Source organism: Heliangelus exortis, chromosome 17, assembly GCF_036169615.1.
Source record: "Heliangelus exortis chromosome 17, bHelExo1.hap1, whole genome shotgun sequence".
In the NCBI taxonomy this organism is placed as follows: domain Eukaryota; kingdom Metazoa; phylum Chordata; class Aves; order Apodiformes; family Trochilidae; genus Heliangelus; species Heliangelus exortis.
Genome location: NC_092438.1, coordinates 2,517,663 through 2,542,170, shown reverse-complemented (window position 1 = coordinate 2,542,170; position 24,508 = coordinate 2,517,663). Strand labels below are relative to the sequence as shown.

At 47.7% G+C, this 24,508-nt stretch overlaps 1 protein-coding gene across 1 annotated transcript; it reads left to right on the top strand.

Moving 5' to 3' along the window:
• Nucleotides 1-2,234: 2,234 nt before the first annotated feature.
• On the top strand, nucleotides 2,235-10,007 carry C1QTNF8 (C1q and TNF related 8). Its single transcript, XM_071760997.1, has 3 exons — nucleotides 2,235-2,537; nucleotides 7,612-7,846; nucleotides 8,312-10,007. The coding sequence occupies exons 2-3, from the start codon at nucleotides 7,627-7,629 to the stop codon at nucleotides 8,857-8,859; spliced, it is 768 nt and encodes a 255-aa protein (XP_071617098.1). The 5' UTR covers nucleotides 2,235-2,537; nucleotides 7,612-7,626; the 3' UTR covers nucleotides 8,860-10,007.
• The last annotated feature ends 14,501 nt before the right edge of the window (nucleotides 10,008-24,508 follow it).

Below are 24,508 nucleotides of genomic sequence, written 5' to 3'. Positions count from 1 at the left end.
TTCTCCAGGCTGAACAACCCCAGCTCCTTCATGAAACTTTCCCCTTCGCCAACCTCCTTGCTCTCCTCTGGCCCTCAGCGTCCATTTTGAAGCCAGGATCCCGGACCCGGGTGGGGAAACTCGAGGCGAGGCCTCACCCCTGCGCGTAGGCCGCGACTCTTACAGCTGAACTTCTTTTTAATTTTAAAATAGCGCCGGCAATTTGAAAAGTGTCACTTGGTCACTCAGCAGGTTCCTGGCAAAGCTGACCCCATGCCTGGCCAGCAGGACTCGTGCCATAACACTTCATTAGCCAGGACAGTGGGAGAGACCAACACCCCCCCCTCCCCACAACCCTCACCCAGCTCCCCGTGCCAGCCTGAATTAGGATCACCGACATTTCCTTCTTTCTTTTTTTTTAATTAAAAGGTTTTGATCGGTGTTTTGCTGCTTACCTGCCTCAAATCAACTGGTAACATGGAGCAGCAATTAAATCTGCCAGCTCTGCTTCCCAGCAGCCCGGGCTGATTGGCACCCGCTGCCTTCCCCTCCATTAACTCTTCATTAGAGAGCAGCTGCAGCTCAGGGACTTTGACAGCTGATTAACCTCTATTTATCCAGGTCCTCTCCTTTCCCTTTTGCAAATATTACTCAACCAGAGCAGCCCTGGAAAAGCTCCAGCAGCCTGGAGAAAGCCACCCACTTCTTGTTACCCGTTACTCTTGTTACCGGTGGCATTTTTTCTCCTCCAGAACCTTTCGGGTCCCGCTCAGACTCAGGCTTTAGCTATAAAGATTTTCTCACCCTGTTGTGAAATCAGCTTTCACTCTCCTGAGTCAATTATTCTGAAGCAGCTCCCAATTATCATTCACACGCTGCTGTTTGAAGTCCTGTTGGCTCCTTGGTATTTTTTGGCTTTGTGCAATTGGGCACTTGGAAGCACCCATGCAGGTGGATGTATATAATTTATTGCATTAAATGAGATTATTGGCTGGGGGTGACTATTTCAGAGAAGCTCCTCCTGGGCTGCCATGACAGTATAGAGAGCTGCTCTTCACTTTTTCCACTTATTTTTGGAGTTCAGCACAGCATTAATCACATCTCTGCGTGCACACCCTCCCGGCTGCCCTTGCAGGGGCTGGGAAACACTGCCAAGGTTTGGCTGCATTTTGGGAATGCTGTAGGGGGGGTGCTGCTGGGATCCAAAGTGACCCCCCCAGCAGAAAGCCAGGGGGAAACTTAGTTTAATATTTAATATTTCCATAGGAAAAAACATCCTTGTGTGCATCCCTGCCACGTGGTGCAGACGTTGTCATGGCTCAGAGCCCCAGCCTGGAGAGCAAACACACAGCACTCTCACCCTGTTCAGCCTGGTGGAAAAATCCATATAAAACATGCCTTTTCATTTAAAGAGCTGGTTATGACTCAAATAATTCAGCTATTATATATAGTGTGTTTGAAAGCTGAAAAAAACAACAACAAAAAAAGAATATGCTTTCATTTAAAAGCAGAAAGGATGAACTGTGGAAGCTGCTGAGATGTTTCTGATGCCTTTTTAGGCAGAGCTGGATCAGGCAGGTGAGCTGGAGCCACTGCTCATGTTTGTGTGTCTCTGGGGGTCCTTTCCCAGCCATAATATTTGTCCTTGACACATACTCCCAAATGGACAAAGCTCCTCTTCTTCCAGCACCCTCACTCCCTGGTGGCCACCAACCTTCTCAGTGGACTTGCCCGTGGCCAGGACCACCCTGAGCCCAGGCAGGACAGGGTTGGAGAACATCTCTGAAGATGCTCAGGAAGAGCAAGGAGAGCAAAGAGCATCCTGAAGCTGCACAAAACCTTCCTGAGGCTGACACCAAAGCTGCCCCCACGGGAGCCACCAGTTTGGTTTTCAGCAGGGAGCTGAGTCCTTCCCTTGCTCTGGGCTGTCCCCAGGACCCCAGACACACACCTACACCCTCCCCCAAGTCACTGCAGGGGCAGCTTCCATTGCTGCTCCCATTTTTGCCAAAATCCAAACCTTTTACTCTGGATTTTTACTCTGGGTTGTTTTTTTTTTTTTTCTCCTTTCTCCTGCCTAAAAAAGATGCTGAAATCTCCCACAGAAAAATCAGTTCCATGTGATCCCAGCACTTTCTCTCTTGGCTGGAACACTGGATGTGGTTTTTGGGTCTGTGGTTTTTTTGATCCTTTTTTTTTTTTTTTTTTTTTTTTAATTCCCAAATTTTTTCAGTCTTCATAGCGAGAGGCACCGCGCAGACTGACTGTGTGTCCCGAGGAAACTCCAGCAGGACAAAAACCCAGGAACCCAGTTAATGCAAGCAAAGAAACTTTTTTTTTTTTTTTTTTAAAAAAAAAGCAAAAAGCAAAAAAAAAAAAAATCCCTGCTTTTACAAACAACCTCACTGCTGGGCTTCACAAGGAGCAGGGCTGACTTTCTGTGTTTCGTTTGGACTCCAGCTGGGAAGCTGCAGAGAACACCAAAACCCCAATGAACAGAACCTTTCATAGCATGCACCCTGCTCAGGGACAGTGAGACAGAGGTCCTGAAACACCAGGTGAGTTAAATGGGGCTGAGTAAATTGGGAGAAAAAAATTATTATTGCTCTGGGGATCAAAGTGTGCCCACCCTGCAGAAACAGGTTGCTTGGGTGAGGTATAAAATGAGGTGGTCTCTGCTCGAGCTTCTTCAGTTTGCTTTTTCTGCTTGGCTGCAGCAGGAGAAAGAAATGCAAGGCCAGGTTATTGCTGAGCTGGCTTTCGTTTGGTCTGAATAATGCTCTTTATTTCATTACTCACCCTCAGCACTCCGGAACGCTGCTCCCTGCTAGCCTGGCTTTGCTCCTCACTGTGGCCAGGCAGAGGGATGGGGATGGAGCCCCAGCCTGATGGGCTCTGAGCTGAGTTCCTGGGAATCCTGGACAGGGAAAAACTCTCTCCTGGCATCCTCTGCAGGTCTGGAATCTTTCATGGACTCTGCTTCTCCAGCTTTGCAGGAAAACTGCAGCTGTTTGGGAAGTGCTGCTCCTGCATGAGCTTTGAGCGGGGATGAGATGGGATGGGATGGGATGGGATGGGATGGGATGGGATGGGATGGGATGGGATGGGATGGTCTTCCACTGCCAGAACCAGTGTCCTGGTACTCCCACCTACCCATCTGAGACAGCACAGCATGGGACCTGCTGCAGGGACACCTCTGCCAGCTTTCTTTGGGCACACAGCAAGCCCAGGTTCCTGGAATGGCTGAGCCAGGAGAAAGCTGACATTCCACTGGGAAGGACCAAGGAGTGTTGGGTGCTGTCTGCTTGGTCAGGATGAGCTGCTTTATGGGAGAGGCTGCCCTGGGAACGTTTTACTGGAACTTCCCCCATGTGTCACTGGGTGAATCACCAGCTGGACGTGCTCTGGAGACAAGATACTTCTCAAGAAACCTGCCCAGCCTGGAGCAGGACAATTTCCAGGACATTGCCAAGTACTGTTTCCATCTGACACAACTCCTCCTTCCACAGGGAACTGCCTGAAATCCATCCCATCTGCCAGGTCAGAACTGTGCAGGTAGTGGGAAGGGATGTTTGCTTGGGCTCCATCATCTCTTCCCATGCCCAACAGGTGAAGTCTCAGCTGGAAAGAGCACGGGGTGACTGCAGCAGCTGCTGCTGTGCTGGGCCATGGACTAGTGAGGTGAAGGTGTTTTCCACCTCCTCCCTGCACCCACCCTGGTAACAGGCACACAGTCTCAAAGAAATTAAAAAATCAAAAACCAGAACAAAAAACCCCCACAGAGGATGGAACTGCAGCTTCCCTGTCTAAATGTCCCCCCAGGCCAGTAGCAGGATGGATGTAGCTCACTTCCCTGGACCTCTCCAAGGCTGGATCCTGGCTCACAAGGCTCAAGGCTCATCCCAGCTGGCTGTGCCAGCTCTCCCAAACCCACTTCACTTCCCCCCAGCTCCTCTGGAAACATCGTGGGCGAGAGGATGTTAACAGTGGTCATCTGCAAAACACTGCAGAGGAAATGGTTTTAACCACACTGCCTTTTGGGATCCAAATACTCTTCTCTGCAAGCTCTCAAGTCACCCCATGGCTGCAGAGGGGCTCCTGATCCTCATCTGGAAAGGAGCATCCTTCCTTCCAGCCCCGTGTTGGGAAGGAGATGCCTGGAGCCCATGGGCAGAGGAAATGTCTGAGCCTTGGAAAATGCACAAGCTCCTTCTGTGTTTTGGGCTTTTCTACAAGAAGTTGCTCATGCAGAAATTTTAGATCCTCCCAGGGAAGAAAATTTAAAAGAAAAAAAAATAAAAAATAATAATCCAAACAAATAATTTCCAAGAGGAAGTCCAGTGGCCAGACAAACCCAGCCCTAATGATGCTTCGTTTCCTGCTGCTGGGGAGGCAAGGAGCTCTGGAGCAGTGAGGGGGTCAAGGCTTGACAGGAGACAAAAGGTGAAAAAAAGCAGAACTGGGATATTTTTCATCTCTGGAATGGTGCCAGGGTGTGAGGCTGACACATCCATGTGTTTTCCATCTCGACAGTGCAAAAAATCAATTCCAGTCTTAACTCCCCTCTGGGGTTTTCAGTCAAGATTTGTCACTAATTCAGTGGGCAGTGGCTGGTGTTGGGCTGGGAATTCAGAGCAAAGAGAATCAGGGATGGCTTTTCCCAGTAAAGTGCTAGGAATAACAGGAAATAAAATGTATGCAGAAATTTGAAAGCACAGAGCAGGGATCCAAGAGCAATTTCTGCCTCATCAGCTTCCCATATTGCAACGTGGGAGCTCAGGAAAGGGGTCAGTGGGATTTATTCTTTGAGCATCTCTGCAAGGTAAGGAGATATTTCATCTGCACCCAGTGAGAACAGAGGTTTGGGGGGGATTTAGAGCTGTACCTTTAACCTAACCTCTTCTGCACCCTATGGGCTGCTTGCAGTGCTGAAGGCCCCATCATGTGATGGCCAAAATTCAGCCTCAAGCTGCAAACTCCCTGTTGCTAAGCACAGAAAAACTTTTTGGTCCAACCTTCAGGCAGTTCTTGCCTTGTTTTCTCTGGGTGCAGAGCAAGGGAGCTATTTCTGCAGCCACTGTGGGGATTTCTGATCATTCCTGTTGCCCAGATGTGTGACTTTATATCAAAGTGTTGAAATCCTTCAGGTACACAGAATGATATCAAAGCTTTGCATGAGCAATTGTGCCTCATACATAAATTGATTACCTTGAGCTGGAAGATTAAACTCAATCATGAACCAAAAAAAAAAACCAAAAAAACCAACAAACAAAAAAAAACCCCAAATAAACAAAAAAAAAAAATCAATCAAGGTTCCCTCCAGCTTTAATAGTGTTGAGAAAATATATTTCAATAAGAAGTTGCCCACAAGAAGAAAGAATCACATCACTTAACTCCCTGGACTGGAACTAATGGTTTCAAACAAAGGCTTTTGGCACCTCTGAAATCCTCCATGGGAGGAATTTGGCTTTTTTTCTGGCAGGCACCAGGAATGCCAAGTGTTGCTGGAAAACCAGCCCTTCTGAGGGGGTTATTCATGGCAGGTAAAAAAAAAAAATGTGCAAATAAAAGGCTTGATGGATTATATTTAAAACAGAATACTTTCAAGGTCAGTGCAAAGCAAAAATATGGGTTTTTGTCTTGGATTGAACATGGCAACCAACAGCATGCCTGGGTTGGGCACTGCATCTTTACCAGAAGCAGTCAAAGGGTTCTTATTGCCAGCCCTGGCTAGACAGACAGACAGACAGACAGACAGACCTTTTAACAGCAGAAGCATTTGAATTAAATGCAAGGAAATTGATATTTTTGCTTGCTTTTTCTTCTTGGTTTGGGCCAGGCAGAAAGAGCTGAACAAACAATCCCTTTTTGGTAATATTTTAGTTTTGTCTCTCTGCTGAGAGACAGAAAAAGGGACAGAAAAACCAAAAAAGGGACAGAAAAACCAAACAGTTTTTTTCAGCCTTAGCTGAAGGTTTCAAAGAAAGCTCTCATGGTATTTAACCAGCTCTCCAGGGAGAACACATATTCTCATGTTGGAGTGGATGTACCCACCAGCCATTCTCACCACCAAAATTCACAGAAATTAACTTTTTTGTCAGGTTCAGGTGCCTCATTCCATCCACCACCATCCCTATAAATCCCTATAAATCCCTCCTCAGACTGGCACCTGGAATGAGACAGGATAATGAAGAGAAAGATCACTGCAAGTTAGGAGAGTTTTGATGCTGTCAGAAGGAAAGTGATTATGGTGCTGCTAACAAGAATTCAGCAGGGTTCCAGGGAGCTGGATTACACCAAATAAAAGGTGTGAAGGACAATTTTTCTTGTGCAGGTAAGAACTAGAAGAAAACATCTCCCAAGGATGCTGGTACCATCTGATCACCTTGCCCCATACTGACAATTTTTCCCCTATTTTCTCAGCTGGTCCATTCTGTACCCAGTGAAGCTTTTGCAGATTCTCTCCATCCCTCCATGGATGGGACCTGTGTGTTCACTGAACCTTATTTCTAAAACCCAAGAGATTTTTTTTCTAAAACCCAAGACCCTGCCTTCCCCAGCCATTCCAGGAATTAAAGCTGGTAGAAGAGGAGCTGTAAAAGCTGTTCCCAGCCTGAGGTCAGCAAGAGTCCAGCTGACTAATTTAATTTTGGAAAAGGTCCAGAAAGGCATCAGTCCAAAGTCTGTCCTGTAGGAAACCCCTCTGCAATCAGCAGAATGACACTAATTACACACAGGATCACTTATCCCAGCTCCAGTCCCCCCTCAAAAGAAGGCAATGGGGAGCTGGAGAAAACTCACCTCCTTTGCACCACCTTTATTTTTTTTTTTTTAGGAGATAATTACATTTTATTATTCCATTTGCTCTCTGTTATTTCACTCAGTCTTCAGGACCTTTGGAGCTTATTCCACTCCACACCACTGTTTGGTTTTCCATTCTGCACGCTGGAAAATAAAAAATGCAAAGCATCCACAAAACTTTTACTGGGAAGAGCAAATAAATGGTTATGATCAAAGCCACAAACAGCTTGGCAAAGCCACCTTGGCAAGTGGTTACCAGCAAGAGGCTGGGAGAGTCTATATAAAGAGGCAAATGCTTTTAACTCCTTTTATTTTCATTTCCCTTCAGGTTTTTCCTCAAGGCAAAAACCAATCAGGTTGAGGTTCTCTATTTAAATAAAGTTTCATTTTTTGAGGCTGATTTTGAATTTTTCAGGGTGGTGATGGGATAAATGGGGCAAAACTTTGTGGTTTTTTTCCCCAGCACCTTTTACGAGTGTGCCCTGAGCAGAGGTCACTGGGACAGCTCTGAGCATCTCAGCCTCAGCTCCCCATCTCAGCAGCTTCTGGCTGGGTTTTGGTGGTTGTTTTGTTTTTGGTTTTTTTTATTATTTTGTTTACCTGGTGTCTCTTGTTAAGTATTTCAACTGGAGGTAATGGGAGCCAGGGATTGCCTTTTCCCTGGCTGGTAAACAGTGGGTTGTGGGGCACCCTTCCCACCTGGAGTCTCCACTCCAAGAGAAGCAAATCATTAACCAGGAGAAACTGCACCCTGAGGTGACATTAACAGATGGCCCATCAGGAGCTCTGCTTGGAATCACCCTTTTAATCATTTCTGTTCCTTTCCTCCAGCTGGCTCTGCTGAAGATGAGGGCTCTGCTTCTCCTGCTCTTGGTGTCCACTGGGAACACAGAGAAGGAGCTGCCAGGACCCGTCCAGGAACCCCGGCGCCTCTCGTGTGTGAGATGCTGTGGGCCCTCAGAGCAGCCCAGCCCCATCATCTCCTCACGATACACAAGGAGGAGCAGTGCCCCTGCCTATTCCCTGCCCAAAGTCCAGCCCACTATAGATATCACCATCCTCAAAGGTGGGTGAAGCCAAGGAGTGGGGGGACATCTCCTTTGTCTTCCTCCCTCCCCCTCACTCTGCAAACCGTGCTCATCCCGACACCAAGAAACTCCCAGAATGGCTTAGGTTGGATGGGACCTTGGAGATCATCTCCTCAGCCTCCCTGCCTTGGGCAGGGAAGCCTCTTACTAGATGAGGTTGCTCTCCAATCCTCATCCAACCTGGCTTTGAACACTTCCAGGGAGGGGGCATCCACAACTTCTCTGGGCAACCGTCCACTTTGGCTCCCAAAAAGAAGGTGAAGGGGTGGCATGGCACAGCCTGCAAATTATCTCACCTGGCAGTTTAGTCCTTCTGAGAATTAGGAATGTTCTGGTAGCTGACCAACACCCCCAGATCTGGGGAAATGGGGGTTCAGCAGCTGCTCTGCTGGTTGTCTCCAGCTCAGGGCTGGTCGTGACAGGGTTTTCCTTTATGCTCACAGGTGACAAGGGTGAAATGGGAGAGAGAGGGTACCCTGGAGCAGTTGGGAAGGAAGGAGAAAGAGGGCTACGTGGCTTTAGTGGACGGAAGGGACAGAAAGGCCAGCCTGGCCCCCAAGGCCACTCCTGCAAGCAGCTCTATGCTGCCTTCTCAGTGGGGCGGAGAAAACCTCTTCATAGCTCCGACTACTTCCAGCACCTGACTTTTGACACCGAGTTTGTGAACCTCTACAAACACTTCAATATGTTCTCGGGGAAGTTCTTCTGCTACGTGGCAGGAATCTACTATTTCAGCCTCAACGTCCACACCTGGAACTTCAAGGAGACCTACCTGCACTTGATGAAAAATGAGAAAGAAGTGGGAATCCTCTACGCCCAGCCCAGTGACCGGAGCATCATGCAGAGCCAGAGCCTGATGCTGGACCTGCAGGAAGGAGAGGAGGTCTGGGTGAGGATGTTCAAGAGGGAGAGAGAAAATGCCATCTATAGTGAGGAGTCTGATGTTTACATCATCTTCAATGGCCACTTAATCAAGCCAGCTGTAGAGTAGCCCCTCGTCTGCTTTAGGCTCAAAGCTTTGGTAGATCCGTGTCTTCCCTCTTAGAAATCCATAGGTCTAGTTCCACCTGGGAGGTTTGCAGTCCTCCTGGCCTGCTGCCAGGGTTTTCTGTCCATGCCAAGGACACCTCTGTGGATGGAGGTAACTGTTTTGAGGTGATGCAAGCTACCCAAGAAAAGGCTTCAGCCCTTATGTGCCCTGGAGAAGACACATGCAGTAAGCTCTGATTCTGCAACCCTCTACAGACCCCCAGTAACCTCCCTAAAGGGTTTGCCAAGTTGGTGGCAAAAAATTCACTTCTGTGCTCTGCTTCAGAGAAGCCATTTTAATGACATCTGAGGAGCATCTTCAGGTACCAGGTATCTGGGTGCTACTTAAGGAATGTCACTGACTCCTCCACCAAATCACTGATAAGAGCCCACACTCACCAACATCTCCACTCAAGTAGGCAAGAACACAACAGTGTTAATACTATTTTGCCCAGTACATTTACTCTAAATTATAATTTTTGTCCCATTTTGTGCACTATTACATTCTGAGAGCACGATGCCAGAATTAAATAAAGAAGTCCATGGGTCTGGCAAAGCTTTTTCAGAGGCACAAAGTTTTCAGTCCAGCTGGAGCCACGTGCTCCAACTTGGCTAACTTGGGTACCCCTAGCAGTGCTTCTCACACCAGAACCAGCCTGAGTGGGAATGGGTGTATTTCCCATTTTAAGGAAAACTCTGGGCCCTGTGTTAAGATCCAATGTCAGAGGGCTTGTTGCCAAGCTGGAATTTGAGGCCATGCTCATGTTTGGGAATGACCACCTGATAGCACCTTCATTTCTGAAAAGGGGAAAAGAAACCTTGCAAAGAATAAAAAGTTTTATGGTTGGTTTGGTTTTTTTTTTTTTACCACAGAGATATTTGGGGGGATTTAGCTTCTTGTTTCCTAGAAAAATCATTGCCACAGCAGTGGCAAAGTACATAAAGCAGCAAGAAACATCCTTTTCCCCACCTCCACCTTGCCCCCTGCCTCCTGAGTGCATCCCAAGCCATCTGCAAGAAGGAAACATGGGAAGTTCTTGCTAGGAAACTGCTTCACTGCTGGGCTTTGACTGCTTTGGAAAAGTAGCTGAAATAAAGAGATTGCTTTGAGTGCCCTGGCTCTGTTTCTCTTCTCTCCATGTGCTTTTTCACTGTACAGGGCTAAGAGCACCCCACTGACCATCCACCTAGCAGGTTTAGGTGGCAAATTTAGTGAATTTAATACCAAAAGACTCCCAAAATTGGGCTGACAGCAACTGAACAGCCAGCCCCAAGTATCAGGATGGGGAGACAAAGAAGTCACTGACCCCTTGCTGTAAAATCAATACCAAATCTTGGAGATCTCACAATATTCAGGAGGATGAGAACGTGTAGGAAGCCTCTCTGCAAAGTAAATGAATGATGGAAATGGGCCCAGAAGCTTGAAACATCACACGTGCTCCTGTTTCCATCACAGCCTGCAGCTCTGAAAAGTGGAAAAATTGCATAGGTCTTAAAAAAAAACCACTCCCAAGGGCATTTTATGCAGATCCCAGATGCTTAGGTCAGGCCTCTGCCCAGCATTTCCTTCCCACCCCCCCCCAAAAAAAATCTCCTTAATCTGCTGTGGCCATCAGAATGCTGTTGGAAGCACCTTGGGGGGTGCTGAGTGCACTAAGGGGAGATGCCAGCCCTGGGCAAACACCAGCACTCAGCAAAGTCCTTTCCAAACTGGTTTTCCCAACCAGGCACCACATTTTAGAGTTCAAAATCCTTTAACCCCCATCTTTGGTCCCTACTTGTAAAGCATTCCCCACCCAGATCCAGATCTTGCAGCTGCAGAAAATCATATTCAGGGTGCAGGGTGGTGGAGGGACCTCAGGAGATGCCTGTGGTGGAGCAGGGATTATTCAGGGAGGGTGATGTGGTTGCAGAGCTGCCTAAGATTCCTGACATGCTGAGCAGCTTCAGCTCACTCCCATCTGCAGTTCACTGGGTGGACTGGAATTAAAAAGAAAAAAAAGAGAAAAAAAAAAGTAAAAATGATCCAGCTCTCTTCAAATGTCATGCCCAGCTGGAGTTATTGACTGTGCTTAAACCAGTGCTGGAAAAAACACACCCAGAACTGATTTTGGAAGTTACTTTCTACCAGGAAGCAAGAAAAATCCATCCATCCATCCATCCATCCATCCATCCATCCATCCATCCATCCATCCATCTCTAGCACTTTGTGTGCAGATCTCCAAGACACAGTTCCAGACAGGCTGCTGCTGCTGTTGTTATTATTATTACCATCATCATTATTATTATTAAAATGCTCATTACTTATTTGCCAGAGGCATAAGCAGTTAAATTATTAAGGCCACAGGAGTTTTGGGTGCAGAATAACCTTTCAAATAAGAGAAAAGGTGATTGCCATGCACGCATTATTCAAATTAATCATTTATGGGGTTAAAAAAAAACCCACCACCAACATAGAAGTTTCAGCCTGCTGAGTTCTTTGAGGAAAAAAAAAAAAAATTGGCAATCTTTAAAAAAGCTTAATATACAGTGACATTCCCACTGCCACCTCTTGAATGCATCCATCAGGTTTTTTCTAACTTCCAGGGTTGGGACCAGCATCCTTGTTTTAATAAGTCAGAGCACAAATATTTGAGATCTGCTCATCAACACACAGGCAGCTTGCCAGGGTCTCTCATATAGAAACAGCATTTAAGTCTTTTTTACTTGTATTTTTTTTTTTCAGCAATACTTACATTGTAAATTGAATTTAAAAAAAAAAAAAAAAGCTTTCCAAGTTCTCTTTAGAAGAGAAGAAAGTGGGAGGCTTAAGTGCTGAAATCTAAATGAAAAACGAAGAAAACTTAATTTGCATTTGTTTTCCCAATTATTTCCCTAAATTGGCAATTTGTGTCTCATGCTTGGAAGCAGCCCATCGGGGATCTGTCAGAATCTTTCTTCCAAATCTTTCAGTCAAGAGTTTCACACAAAAATGACAAAACTGCCTCAGCTGCCACTAATCCCAAGTGCATTTTATTAAGAACCATCAGCTCTCCTCTGGGTCCCTTTCAGCCCAGGATTCTGGGGGCAGACGAAGCCCCCGTAGTACAAGGTCCCCATAAACCAATTTTCCAAAAAAGTTTCCTTGTCCTTGGGGCAGGACCAGAACCAGAACCACGGGAAAACAGAAAAAATTATGGAAAACATCAAGTGAGAGACGTCTAAAACCCCCCCAGAAAAAGTCTTTTGGTTGGCATAGGGAGGTTAAAATAGATTTTAAGACAAGAAATAAATCTGTAGGAGATTTACAGTTATTAGCCAAGACTTTGGCAAGAGGGAGGAGGTGACCCCAACTTCCATCCTCTCTGAAGTTCTCTGGCTCACAAGGAATGTGCTGAGCCAGCGTCTGTCCTTGTCCCCAAGAGGTGAGGAATGGCAGGGAGCAAACAAATGATCATCCCATAGTCACTGGGAGTAAAGGCAAAATTTAAGTGTAATACAAGGAAAAAAAACCCAAAATCTCACTTCAGGTAGAAGGAGAACCATATTCAGCAAGCTCTCCATCCCAGGAAGCCTTCAGTTGCATCCTAGGATCTTCCAGGAGGGATAAGGACAGCCCAGGCTTGGAGCAGAGGGACAACCCCCACGGTTTCCCTGTTCCCTTGCTCTTCCTGGAGCTTCCAGTTGCAGCTTCTTTCTTGAGGAAAAGCCACGTGAAATATTTCCCCCTAAAACCCCTCCTCTGAATGAGCTGACCCAGGCTGGCTCTCAAATCTCTTTAATTACGCTTCAGTAATTGCTGGGGATTTATCTGCCCTCTGCTTAAAGCTGTCTGATGACTTCCAAATGTGCTCATTCCCCTCCCGCCTCGCATGGCTGAGCTCCCTGGAACACCACTTCACAGCTCCTGGATTGCTGCAGAGCTCCGGGTCTGCTCCTTTCTTACCCTTGCAGGTGTAAGACAGGGGGAAAAAAAAAAAAAAATCCTTGAATTTGCAGACTTAACCTAAAAGCATCCCACTTCTGAGGTCCGACAGAACCATTTGACTCTTCACAGAGATTCTCTTTTCCCTAGAAGCCGAAAAATAGCACAGATTTTCTTTCCCCTTGCTTCCCATCCCCGTTTTTTCTCCTGAAGCAGAATTTGGGGGTGGTGCTTGGACTCCTCTTTATATGGAGCAGCAGCAAATGGCTCAGAGCCCCTCTGGGTCTGTCTGACCGAGTTTGGGACCCTATGGGGAGGTAGTAAAGATTCCGGTGCCTTTTGGATGGGCTGGGAGAGGTGAATCTCGTGTAGGTTTAATGAGCGAGGTGCTGGGGAAAAAAACCATGATGATTTTTATTTAGTGTTGAAAAGAAGAAGAGAGGAGGTGCCGCTTTTAGTTCAGGATGCTCTGAGCGTGCTGATGTCCTCCTCGTTGCTCCTGAAGAATTTAAGGGGATTTTTTTGCGTCGTCTTTAAGTGATGGAACCACTCAGAAAAATTCTTTTCGAAGAGGTGTTAAAGGGTTTATGATCCCGGCTGTGACAAACCAGGTTAATAGCTCTTACAGTGCTATTCCAGCTCATTATACCTGGCAGGGATGCTGCTTGGGCTGCCCTCGGTGTCAAACAGCATTTAGGAAGCAAAAACCTCAGTGTGCTCCCTGCTTTCTCTTTCTAATTTTTCTGCTCCTGAGTGTTCACCCCAGCTCTGTACTGCCAGGCTCGACCAAGTTGGTTGAACTTCTGAGCCTCTTCTTTGGCTCTCTGAGACCCTTCCGGTGAGCTGCAAAGCAAAAGTCATCTCCGTGAAGATGACTTGAAGATCTCCTTCTTTGTAATTCTCAATAAACAGCAGCTTTGAAGCCTTCATCCTGCGGGAGGTTCATTGCTGGGATGGCAATGAGCGGTCCAAACAGGGGGAGAAGAGGACCTGGAAGGAATGTCACTGTCCCCTGGGTGTCCCCTGGGTGTCCCCTGAGCTCACCACTGAAGCAACCCGGCTCCTGTGCCCTCCCCTGCTCCCCTGTGCTACCCCGCAGAGAATCAGATCCCTCAGAGTATTAAACACCACTAAACTCTACCTCTTTTTTATTCATTTATTTATTTTTTTTATAATTTTTTAAATTTTTTAAAATTTTTTTTAATTTTTATTTTTTATTTTATTTTTATTTTTTATTATATATATATTATTTTATTTTATTTTATGCTCATAAATATTCAGAATGAGACCGGACAGCAAAAGTGCTTCTCCCCAGCACAGCTCAGTCCGGGCTGAAGTCCTAATTCTCATCCCTTTTGAAACCTCTCACTGAAGAGCAGCGATCACACAAAAACCAAAACCTCACAAATCCTTCCCGAGCACCTCTGGGGATGTGCGGAACATCCATGGTGAGGATGCAGCTGATACTGGAATTTGGTGCTGATACTGCAAATTTCTGACCATGCTGCATCCTGCCTGCTCTGCTCAGGGGGTTTGATCTCCCTCTAGCAGGAGGATGTTACTTTTTTTTCTTTTTTCTTTTTTTTTTTTTTTTTCCCCAGTATCCAACCATCCTGCATCCCCATCTTCTGCCTTGTTCTGAGGTTTCTGGAAGCATCCTTCTCTGTCAGGCTGAGAACAAAAGGAATCTCTGCCTTGGGCAACCTGCTTTCTTCCTCCCAATAAAGCAACTTTTCTTTTACAACAGGAAGGGGCAGATAACATCGAAAGCAGATAAGGGAACCAGGCAACAGGTAAAGCTAATGGCTTACATTGATGAGTTCACCGGGACTTAATGTTTCTAGCAAGAACCTCTTCACTAACAAAGATTTAAAGGATCGGATAAAAGGCAGGGGGTAGACTAGGAAAGTGTTAAAACAAATAGAAACCACTTACAAGCCAGGGAGCAATTCCTAGGGAAAAGCTTGGAGACTTTGGCCTCCACAAGCTGTGCAGATCCCGGCTGCTTCCCCTCCCTGCTCGGGTAGGAAGGAGGTCCGGGAATGGTCTTTCCCAAATCATCGATCTGTGCCCCCAGACAGAGCATCAAGAGAGGCCCCAGGACAGGCTGGGAGCCCCCAGCACCCCCCCATCAGCTGCTGAGGAAGAGGTGGGACAAGATGGGGTCCCTGTCCTTGTTCCACCTGGAGATGCTGCTTTCTCCTCCTGCCCCCTTCATTTTCCAGGGTGGTTTGAGCTTTTTTCATGCCAGGTTCTTCTGCCTTTGTTGGATGGCTGGAAGTCAGTCTGCAGCATCTCAGGACAACCCTGGGATGGGCAGGAGAAAGAATAACGAGGTGACCTGTCCCCAAAATCAGCAGTGACACAAGCAAAATGGTCTCTTTGCTCAATTAGTGGAAATACCAGAAGCTTTTGTAATTAGGTGGCATTCATCAGTGTGGGGATGGCTCCTGCAAGTCAAGTATTAGGTCTTTAAAATGCAAAAAGAGCATTCAGCACAGAATTCCCCAAATTAGTTTCACACTGCATAAAACCCTGTGGCAGCAGATGATCATTCTTCCTCAGTGACTGATGAGTTAAGTGGGATCCTGCTATTACTGAAGTTAATTGCAGAATTCATCACTGCCTGGGATCTATTTTGGACCCTTGGGAAGTGCCCTGCAATCCCTTACCCTCAGCTCCTGGGCTGAATAAAAGGAGCTTTTTGTCCGTTTACTTTAAATCCAAATTAAATCCACTTTTGGTGCCAAGTGGCTTGTGCACAGTAAGCAAGCCCTGCTGCAGATAACTGCTTGAAAAAGGCCCTTAGAGAATTCCAGGGGGGGGATTTTCCCAGCCTTGTGCAGCAGGGGAGTTTCTTTCAGGCTTCAGAGCTTGCTGTGATTGTCACTCACTGGAAATGGCACAAACTAAACTGTGTCACAAATTTCTGCTTTTATTTCCCTCAGAAATTCAGCTTTTCTGGAAAAGTGTCAGTGAAAGCTTGTGTGTATGCAAGCTTCTCCTCTGCCCTTACCTTGATGCTTCCAGCCCCAAGAATTCAGCCATAACAGGGAGTTTGATTCTTCTTTATTGCTGTTAAGCCTCAGATCTGCAGCCAAATGGAACAAAATAGCCTGAGTAAAATGATGTATTTGACTTTAAAGAGGCTACACTGGTTTGCTGGCAAAAATACCAAGAAATCATATTCAGATTGGACCATTCAGAGTGTAATTTGTGTCCCCTCTTTCCTCTCAGCCAAACCCAGTTGGCCCCAGAGCAGGAGTTTGAGCTCAAGTGAGAAGCTCAGCTCTGTGTTGAGCTGTTCTGAGCCTGGGTAACACCAAGAAATCAGCTCAGAGTAATTCTTCACTAAGTTTTTCATCTTATCTTTCTGTTTTGGCCACATTACGAATGAAATAGTTGGGAGATGTCCCATGGAATATGGATTCTCTGCCCAACCCTGGACCAGCAGCATCCTCAGCACCCAGTGCCAAGCATGGAATGGGTGCCCCAGCCCATTCCAATGGCTGAGCACCCTCTCCAGAAAGAAATTCTTTCTAATGTCCAACCTAAACCTCCCCTGGCACAACTTGAGACCTCTTGTGCCCTCTTGTCTTGCTGAGAGTTGCCTGGGAAAAGAGCCCAACCCCCCCCTGGCTCCAACCTCCTTTCAGGGAGTTGGAGAGAGTGATGAGGTCTCCCCTGAGCCTCCTCTTCTCCAGCCTCAACACCCCCAGCTCCCTCAGCCCTTCCTCACAGGACTTGTGCTGGATCCCTTCCCAGCCTCCTTGCTCTTCTCTGGACCTGCTCCAGCACCTCAATCTCCTTCCTGAGCTGAGGGGCCCAGAACTGGACACAGGACTCAAGCTGTGGCCTCCCCAGGGCTGAGCACAGGGGCAGAATCCCTTCCCTGGACCTGCTGGCCACGCTGTTCCTGAGCCAGCCCAGGATGCCATTGGCCTTCTTGGCCACCTGGGCACACTGCTGGCTCCTCTTCAGTTTCCTGTCAACCCAGACTCCCAGGTCCCTCTCTGTCTGGCTGCTCTCCAACCACTCTGTGCCCAGCCTGGAGCTCCCCATGGGGTTGTTGTGGCCAAAGTGCAGGACCCGGCCCTTGGAATGTTGAACCTCATCCCGTTGGGATCAGCCCAACTCTCCAGTCTGTCCAGAGCCCTCCTGCCTTCCAGCGAATCGACACTTCCCCCCAGCTTAGTGTTATCTGCAAACTTACTGATGATGGACTCAATCCCCTCATCTAAATTGTCAATAAAGATATTGAACAGCACTGGGCCCAACACTGATCCCTGGGGGACACCACGGCCGCCATTTTGATGCAGCCCCGTTCAGCACCACTCTCTGGGCCCGGCCCTCCAGCCAGTTCCTAACCCAGCACAGATGCCCCTGTCCCACAAGCATGTCCAAACATACACCCCAAACAAACAGCCCAAGCAAACATTGTTAAACTGAAAGGTACGCTCAACAAAACAATAAACTACAATTTTAAACCCCTATTTTTCACACTCCTTCTAGCTACTTTTAATGGTTTTTTATGATCTTCTCCAAACTAAGATCTCCCCAGTCCCAGAGTGAACTGAGGAGCTGGAGGTGTATGGTCAAAAATCAGGAGAATATTGTATTTTTTTCATCTTGAGGTGCAGGATATGCTCTACTTGGAAATTTTTCATCATTTTAATGTGATTATGAGAACGAGCCTCAGCCTTCCAGTTGCTCCTTTTAAGTGCCGGGGGAGGAGGAGGATTGGAAAAGGGGAAAGAAAAGGAAGAGAAACAGCTTTGTGTATGGGCTGTTCACACCATTCCATTTTCCCCCAGTCTCGTTTTGTGCTCTGTGGAAATTACAAATGCTCTTTGCTAAGTGCAGCTCTGAGAGTGCTGACTCCTGCCCACTGAACAATGAGGAGGTGTTTTAATATCCTCCTGGAAAATTTCTTGAGGGATTCACAAAGGCTGAAATCCACCCCCATGCAGCCATCCAGCACCAGGTCCCTCATCCTGAGATGTAAGTGCTTCATATTCACTCTACTCTCTTGCACAGCTGTTAATTTCTTCTAAATGGACTGCTTGGAGTGATTGGAGCCTAAATTCAGGCTGGTTTGAGCTGGTAGCTCTCACCCTGGCTGCCAGCATTGCAGAACATGCTCAAGGACCCCAGTGTGGGAGGCAGGGTTGATCATAGAAACACAGAATGGTTTGGCTGGGAAGGGACCTTAAAGATCATCAAGATCCAACCCTCTGCATGGCCAAGGACATTTCCCACCAGCCCAGGTTGCACAAGACTTCATCCAACCTGGCTTTAAACATTTCCAGGGATCACCAACCTCCCTGGGCAACCTATTCCAGCATCTTACTGCTCTCCTTGTGAACATTTTTTTCCTAATATCTAACCTAAGTCTCCCCTCTTTCTGCCAACAAACCCACCCAGTTTAGGGGTGCAGACCCCCCCTGCTCACACTGCTTGGCTTGCTCTGGATGTCCCAGCTCAGCTCCTTATTCCCACGAGGTCAGGAATGGGATGCAATTGGCATTTCCCCCCCATGAGATTTCACAAGAAATCCCAAGACAACTCGGTGACAGGAATTTATTCGATGTAAACGAGACTTTGCCCTGCTGATTCCTGCCAGAAAAGAAAAATATTTGCAAGGCTGAGATGGGAGGCCCAGCAGCCCCTCTGTCTGTCACCTGGCAGATGGGACTGGGTTCACACGTGTGGCTGCAGCAGGCTGGGCTGTGAGCCTCAAGAGTGCTGCACATGGGAGAGCAGAATAATCACATTAATGCTGGAAGCTGCACAATTAATTCACCCTGCCCAGGGGAGCTGCTGTCACCGTGTCCCTGCAGAGCCAGCACTGTGACATGCCACAGCCCTGGGGTGGCTGCTGCCTGCCTTTGTTCTGCTTGCTTTGCAGAGGAGGGAGAGCAGCCCTGAGGTGCCAGTGATGGGCACGAGCCATGGGTGCCCATCTGAGATGGAAGGAAGAGCCCTGGAGATTCATGGAAGTTGTGTAAATGTTGCCATTGACCCCACTCCTTGTTATTTTCTGGGTTCTTGGGATAGGTCCCTGGCCAAGGAGATGGTGGACACGGGTGATGGAAGCTCCTGAAGCCTTGGACTTCTTACCCTGGGCAAGGTTTTCCTCAGGGCAAGGTTTTACCTGTGGTTTTTTACCACAGGGCAAGGTTTCCTCAACCTTTCTGGGCATGTGGATGTTTGTTTTCAGAGCTAAGATGTGTAACACTTTGGTGAACCAAAGGGCTGGCCAAGGAGGGAGTACTTAAAGGAGGGAGAGCAGAATAATCACATTAATGCTGGAAGCTGCACAATTAATTCACCCTGCCCAGGGGAGCTGCTGTCACCGTGTCCCTGCAGAGCCAGCACTGTGACATGCCACAGCCCTGGGGTGGCTGCTGCCTGCCTTTGTTCTGCTTGCTTTGCAGAGGGGGGAGAGCAGCCCTGAGGTGCCAGTGATGGGCACGAGCCATGGGTGCCCATCTGAGATGGAAGGAAGAGCTCTGGAGATTCATGGAAGTTGTGTAAATGTTGCCATTGATCCCACTCCTTGTTATTTTCTGGGTTCTTGGGATAGGTCCTTGGCCAAGGAGATGGTGGACACGGGTGATGGAAGCTCCTGAAGCCTTGGACTTTCTACGTGGTGTTGCTAAGAGCAACAGGACACAGCTCATGGTTGGGATGACTCAGTGCTGGGGGTCAGAAACAGGGATCAAGAGCTTAAAAGCTTGAGATAGGGATGGTAAGAGAGCAAGTAGAGGAAGCTTTCACCTCCAGTGACTTTTCAGGAAAAGATGAAAAGATGCAGAGGATTAAGTGTTATGAGATTACAGCAGGAAAGAGAAAGAGAACACAGAAAGCTCAGAGCATCATCCATCTCATAGCAACAGGACTGGATTTAAATGGAGTTATTCAAACAGTACAAAAATGTGCAGGAATAGATGTGATATGGACCCAAAGTGCAGGCTGAGGTGACCAGCTGAGATATTTCAGGCAATGGAGATGGTGGAGCTGGGTAAACCCTTCTGGAAATAAAGCACAAAAGTACAAAAAAAAGCAATTTTCACCTCTTTCTGGCTGCAGAATGGTCAGGAAGGAGGAGGACCAGGGGACAGGCACTGTTTGCATGTGCTGGCAACATGATCTTGCACTTTTTTTCTAAGGATGCTGCTGCCTGTATCAAAGCTGTGCCAGATCCCAGCACTAACCCTGTCCCTGGGGCCAGAGGCTCTCAGAGCCTCAGGAAATGGAGTTCTGGTCTTCCCAGCTGAGCTCTTAGGGTTGGGGTAGTCCCAGGGAGGTTTGGACACAGAAACAAAATTGATTGTGGAAGTTAAACTGTGTTTAGCTGCAACTTACAGAGCGAAGGAATAAAAAGAAGCCACCGAATACAAAACTTCTCCTCTTCATTTACACCCAATTTTATTGGAATAAAGAGTGATCCACTAAAAGCTGCTCCTTTATCCCAGCTCCTGCTTGGTTCCCTTTTACACACATATTTTAGCAAAGCATTCCAGCCCCCAGCAGTTGGAAACCAGTTTATTGAGAGGTCTGCATGAGTCTCAGTGAATATCCCTGGAGAGAAGAAAAAAAGATTTTGCAGCCTCGGGGAGGTCAGCTGGGCACAGGGCAAGGTTTCCTCAGCCTTTCTGGGCATGTGGATGTTTGTTTTCAGAGCTAAGATTTGTAACACTTTGGTGAACCAAAGGGTTGGCCAAGGAGGGAGTTTTTAAAGCTGAATAGGAAGGTTTAATTTGAAGAGTTGTCTGGCGAGGTATTAAAAACGTCAGCCAGACCCCCAGGCTTAGGGACTGGATTTGAAATGTGTAAAAAAAAAAAAAAAAAAAATTAAAAGAACTGCATTGGGGAGTGTCATGCCTGTCTTTTGCTTTCTGGGAATGGCTGGCTGGGAGGACAGATTTTCATCTGATTTTGTCAGTCTTTGTCAAAGCATGACATGTTTTGATAAAATGTGTTCAGGGATGCTGTCAGCTTGCTTGGCTCCTCTGAAAGCCACAGCCAAGCTGCTGGGGAAAACCCACATCTCCCCAGGAGCAGTGTCTGGGCTTGGGAGAAAGAGTGAGAGGAGCTTTGGAGGGCACAAGGAAACCTGAGAAAATTCCCTCTGGGATGAGGAGGGCATCGGGGCTGCAGGGCTCTGCAGGAGGCAGGGGGGAGACCTGCAAGGAGCAGAGCTGCTCCTGGAAAAAAACAGGGCAGGAAAACCTGCCAAATTGGCACTTAATTGGTTTATCTGGGCCGTGCTGAGGGGATGATGCCCCAGAACCCAACAGGGGCTGATTCTCCTTGGGGGTGGGAAGCAAATCTTCCATGTGGACTTGGCTTGGAGCTGCCAGTGTGGTTCCTCCTCTAATCCCAGGTGGGAACAGCCATTTGTTGTGAAACCTGGGTCCCCAGACAGTTGTTTGTTGGAAAGGTCATTTGGCTGCCTTCCCTGAAAATGGAGGCATTGAAAGCTTCCCTAAATTTGCTCATTAAACACGATGCAACATTAGCAACTAAATTGTTGGCAGGCAGGTTTCTGGCTGGCACATCTATTTGCCAGCAGCTGGGGTCCTGACCCAGGAGGTGTGGGAGTAGAGGTGGGGTAGGTCTGGCTCCAATTCTAAAGGTGTCTTTTCAGAGCAACCTTCTTTGCAAGTCCTTGTAGTGGACAGACCCAAGGATGAGCAGAGCAGAATTAAAAGGCCACGAGAGATGATGGAGCTGGGGTGAGGTGTGGGAATGCCCACAGGTCAGGGTGGGTCTGACCTGGAGGGATGGCAAAGCAAGTGTAATGGAGAAGAAATCTCCTAGGAGACATCCTTCAAGAAGACAGAGCTCAGCTCCCTGCAGGATATTATTGCTCCTTCCAAGATTTACAGGGACTGAGGCACATCAAGTGATGTGAAGAGCTCTCCAGCCCACGCATGGTCCCTGCCAGTCCTGTTCTTCTCCTTCAGAGTCACAGGAGGTGGAGATCAGGCATTTCCACAGCTGCTGTTGCAGCTACCACTGTCCTCCCCAGGGGACCACTGTGCTTGAGACTGATGTCCCAGCTCCCCCCATCACTGGTGGGTGAAGCAGTGGGGTTACAAAATGTCCTTGTCCCCTCTCCCAGCAATTGCTCACTGGGGTTTTCCATTAGGGAACACGAAGAAACTGCTCAATAAACCAAATTAACCATTAGAGGCTTGGTAGCTGAGGTGTGCTGAAGATGAATTCTGACTGGGGACCAGAGGAAACAGGGCTGGGAGAGGAGCAAAGAGGGGCAGACACAGCCAGGGTAATGCAAGGATGAGTTTCCTTCCTGCAGGAGGGGAGGGAGTCAGGTGCATTGCAATCACTGTTTAACCACAGCCTTTGCTCTGATGCCAATTCAGAGCATGCTTAATTTTTTAATGTATGTAAAGAGAACCAGGCAAACCCAGTGGTTTTATTTTTCATGGTATTTTAGCAAGAGAAATGACACATTTCTCTCCTAGTCCATGCCACACAGTCCCCTCTGTACTTCCACAGCACACTCAGTCATTTCCTTGCCAGTCATTAACATCCAGCAGAGAATAAAATCAGTCAATACCATTTAGATAAGAGACGGGCAGAATCCTTTCACTGCCTGTGCCTGGAAATTTCTCATCAAGCCAGCCTGGCAGATCCAGGTTGCTAATTCCCCCCCTTGAAGGCCTCTGGTGCCCTGGGTGGGAATTTTCTTGCTCTGACAGAGGGGATGGCAGCAGATCCCCAAAAAAGCTGCTGAAGGGGAACACCTGCAGTGGCATTGGATGCAAAACCTCTTCTAAAAAAAAAAAAAAAGCCCAAAATGCCTGGCTCCCTTGGGGATTTGAAGGGAGGAGGAAAGGAAGGCTGTATTTTTAATCTGAATTTTAATTCAGACCAGTGCAGAAGGCTGGGTGAAATGCCTGGACACAAAGCACAGCAGCACCCTGCTCTCTGAGCTCTGCTTGGGGGGCTGGAAATCTGCTGCTGGCTCAGAGAGAGGGAGGGAAACTGCTGACAAGAATGAGTGGGATCAAACATGGGCCAGGACAGACACAAAAGAGGAAATCTCAAGGGTAAAGTTGGCTACAGGACTCAGCCAGGCTCTGGCAGCCCAGGTTTCATTCCTATTTCAGATTCCTGTTTCAGCAGTCAGGTTATCCAAGCCTCCTGTTGTCTGCTGGGATGCTCCTTCATAGAATCCTAGAATTGACTGGGTTGGAAGGGACCTCAGAGCTCACCAAGTCCAACCCTTGCTCCACTCCCCCCGTGGTTCCCAGCCCATGGCACTGAGTGCCACATCCAGGCTCTTTTGAAATATCTTCAGGGATGGAGAATCCACCCCTTCCCTGGGCAGCCCATTCCAATGCCTGATCACCCTCTCCAGAAAGAAATTCTTTCTAATGTCCAACCTAAACCTCCCCTGGCACAACTTGAGACCTCTTGTGCCCTCTTGTCTTGCTGAGAGTTGCCTGGGAAAAGAGCCCAACCCCCCCCTGGCTCCAACCTCCTTTCAGGGAGTTGGAGAGAGTGATGAGGTCTCCCCTGAGCCTCCTCTTCTCCAGCCTCAGCACCCCCAGCTCCCTCAGCCTCTCCTCACAGGATCTGTGCTGGATCCCTTCCCCAGCCCAGTTGCCTCCTTTGGACCTGCTCCAGCACCTCAATCTCCTTCCTGAGCTGAGGGGCCCAGAACTGGGATGTGACTTCCCAAGGCTTTCCCCAGCTTTCATTCCTCCTCTTCTGGCACTGGGGACAAATTCTCCCCATAAATCAAGGAGTTAATTTCCAGTTTATGTGGCAGGGATGTAGATAACCCCTGAGAGCTGGAAAAAGTTCTCTGCCTCATGCAGCCCCATTTGCCTGATTTCTGAGGAGCATCACAAGTGGCTGGGACCCTGGGAACCCACCCAAGGTTCATGGCTTAGCATCCCCACCCTGGTTTTCCCACTCATGGATGCTGTGTTAATGTGTTGGCTGGGCCACCAAGGCCCCTTTTGTGGGATCTATCCAATCCTTTTTGCCCCAGAAGAGCCACCCAGAAGCCAAATTTTCATTTGAAGTGGTCCCTCTTGGCCAAGGTGATGACACTCAGGCTCGTGGCACCTGGAGCAAGCTGCAGATCTGGTTTGCCCATCTAGCACAGGTTTTACAAGCAAACTCCCACTTTAATAAGGGAAAGAAGATTTTGTCACACAGACACAAAAATCAGTGCTCCAGAGCTTAATCCTTCTCATAAAACTTGACCTTTCCTGCAAAGCTTGGGCAAAGCTGCTGGGAGAGCTGTGCTGCTGGACATGAATTTTGTGATGGGACTTTCCAGTCCTTCTGCCTTGTAGGACAGGTGGGAGAAGGGAAGAACTGGCTTAGTTTTACAGGCAGAAAAATTTGGGAATTCCAGCCTACCTCCCATCAGACAAAGCTGTAAGGTTAAAATTAGGAACTGAACCAAGAGCTGTGGATTTTAGGTGACACCAGAAGCAGAAGCCCATGGATTCTACACAGCATGACACAAGAATCATCCCTTCCTTGTTAATTCCCTGTTTTTATGGGAATCTATTGCACTAAATTAAATGTATTTACCCAACACGAATTCCTTCTGAGATGCACATTTATTCATTCACTGGAGCGTGACCATTGCTGTCTCCTTGGTAAATAAAATTACATTTGATTCTTTTGAAATTAAAGAACAAATCAGTCATTA

Bases quoted from the DNA above. Each gene is read 5' to 3' on its own strand.
- C1QTNF8 (XM_071760997.1), top strand. From the start codon at position 7,627: ATGAGGGCTCTGCTTCTCCTGCTCTTGGTGTCCACTGGGAACACAGAG. The intron at 7,847-8,311 runs GTGGGTGAAGCC...TTATGCTCACAG, and splicing joins AGATATCACCATCCTCAAAG to GTGACAAGGGTGAAATGGGA.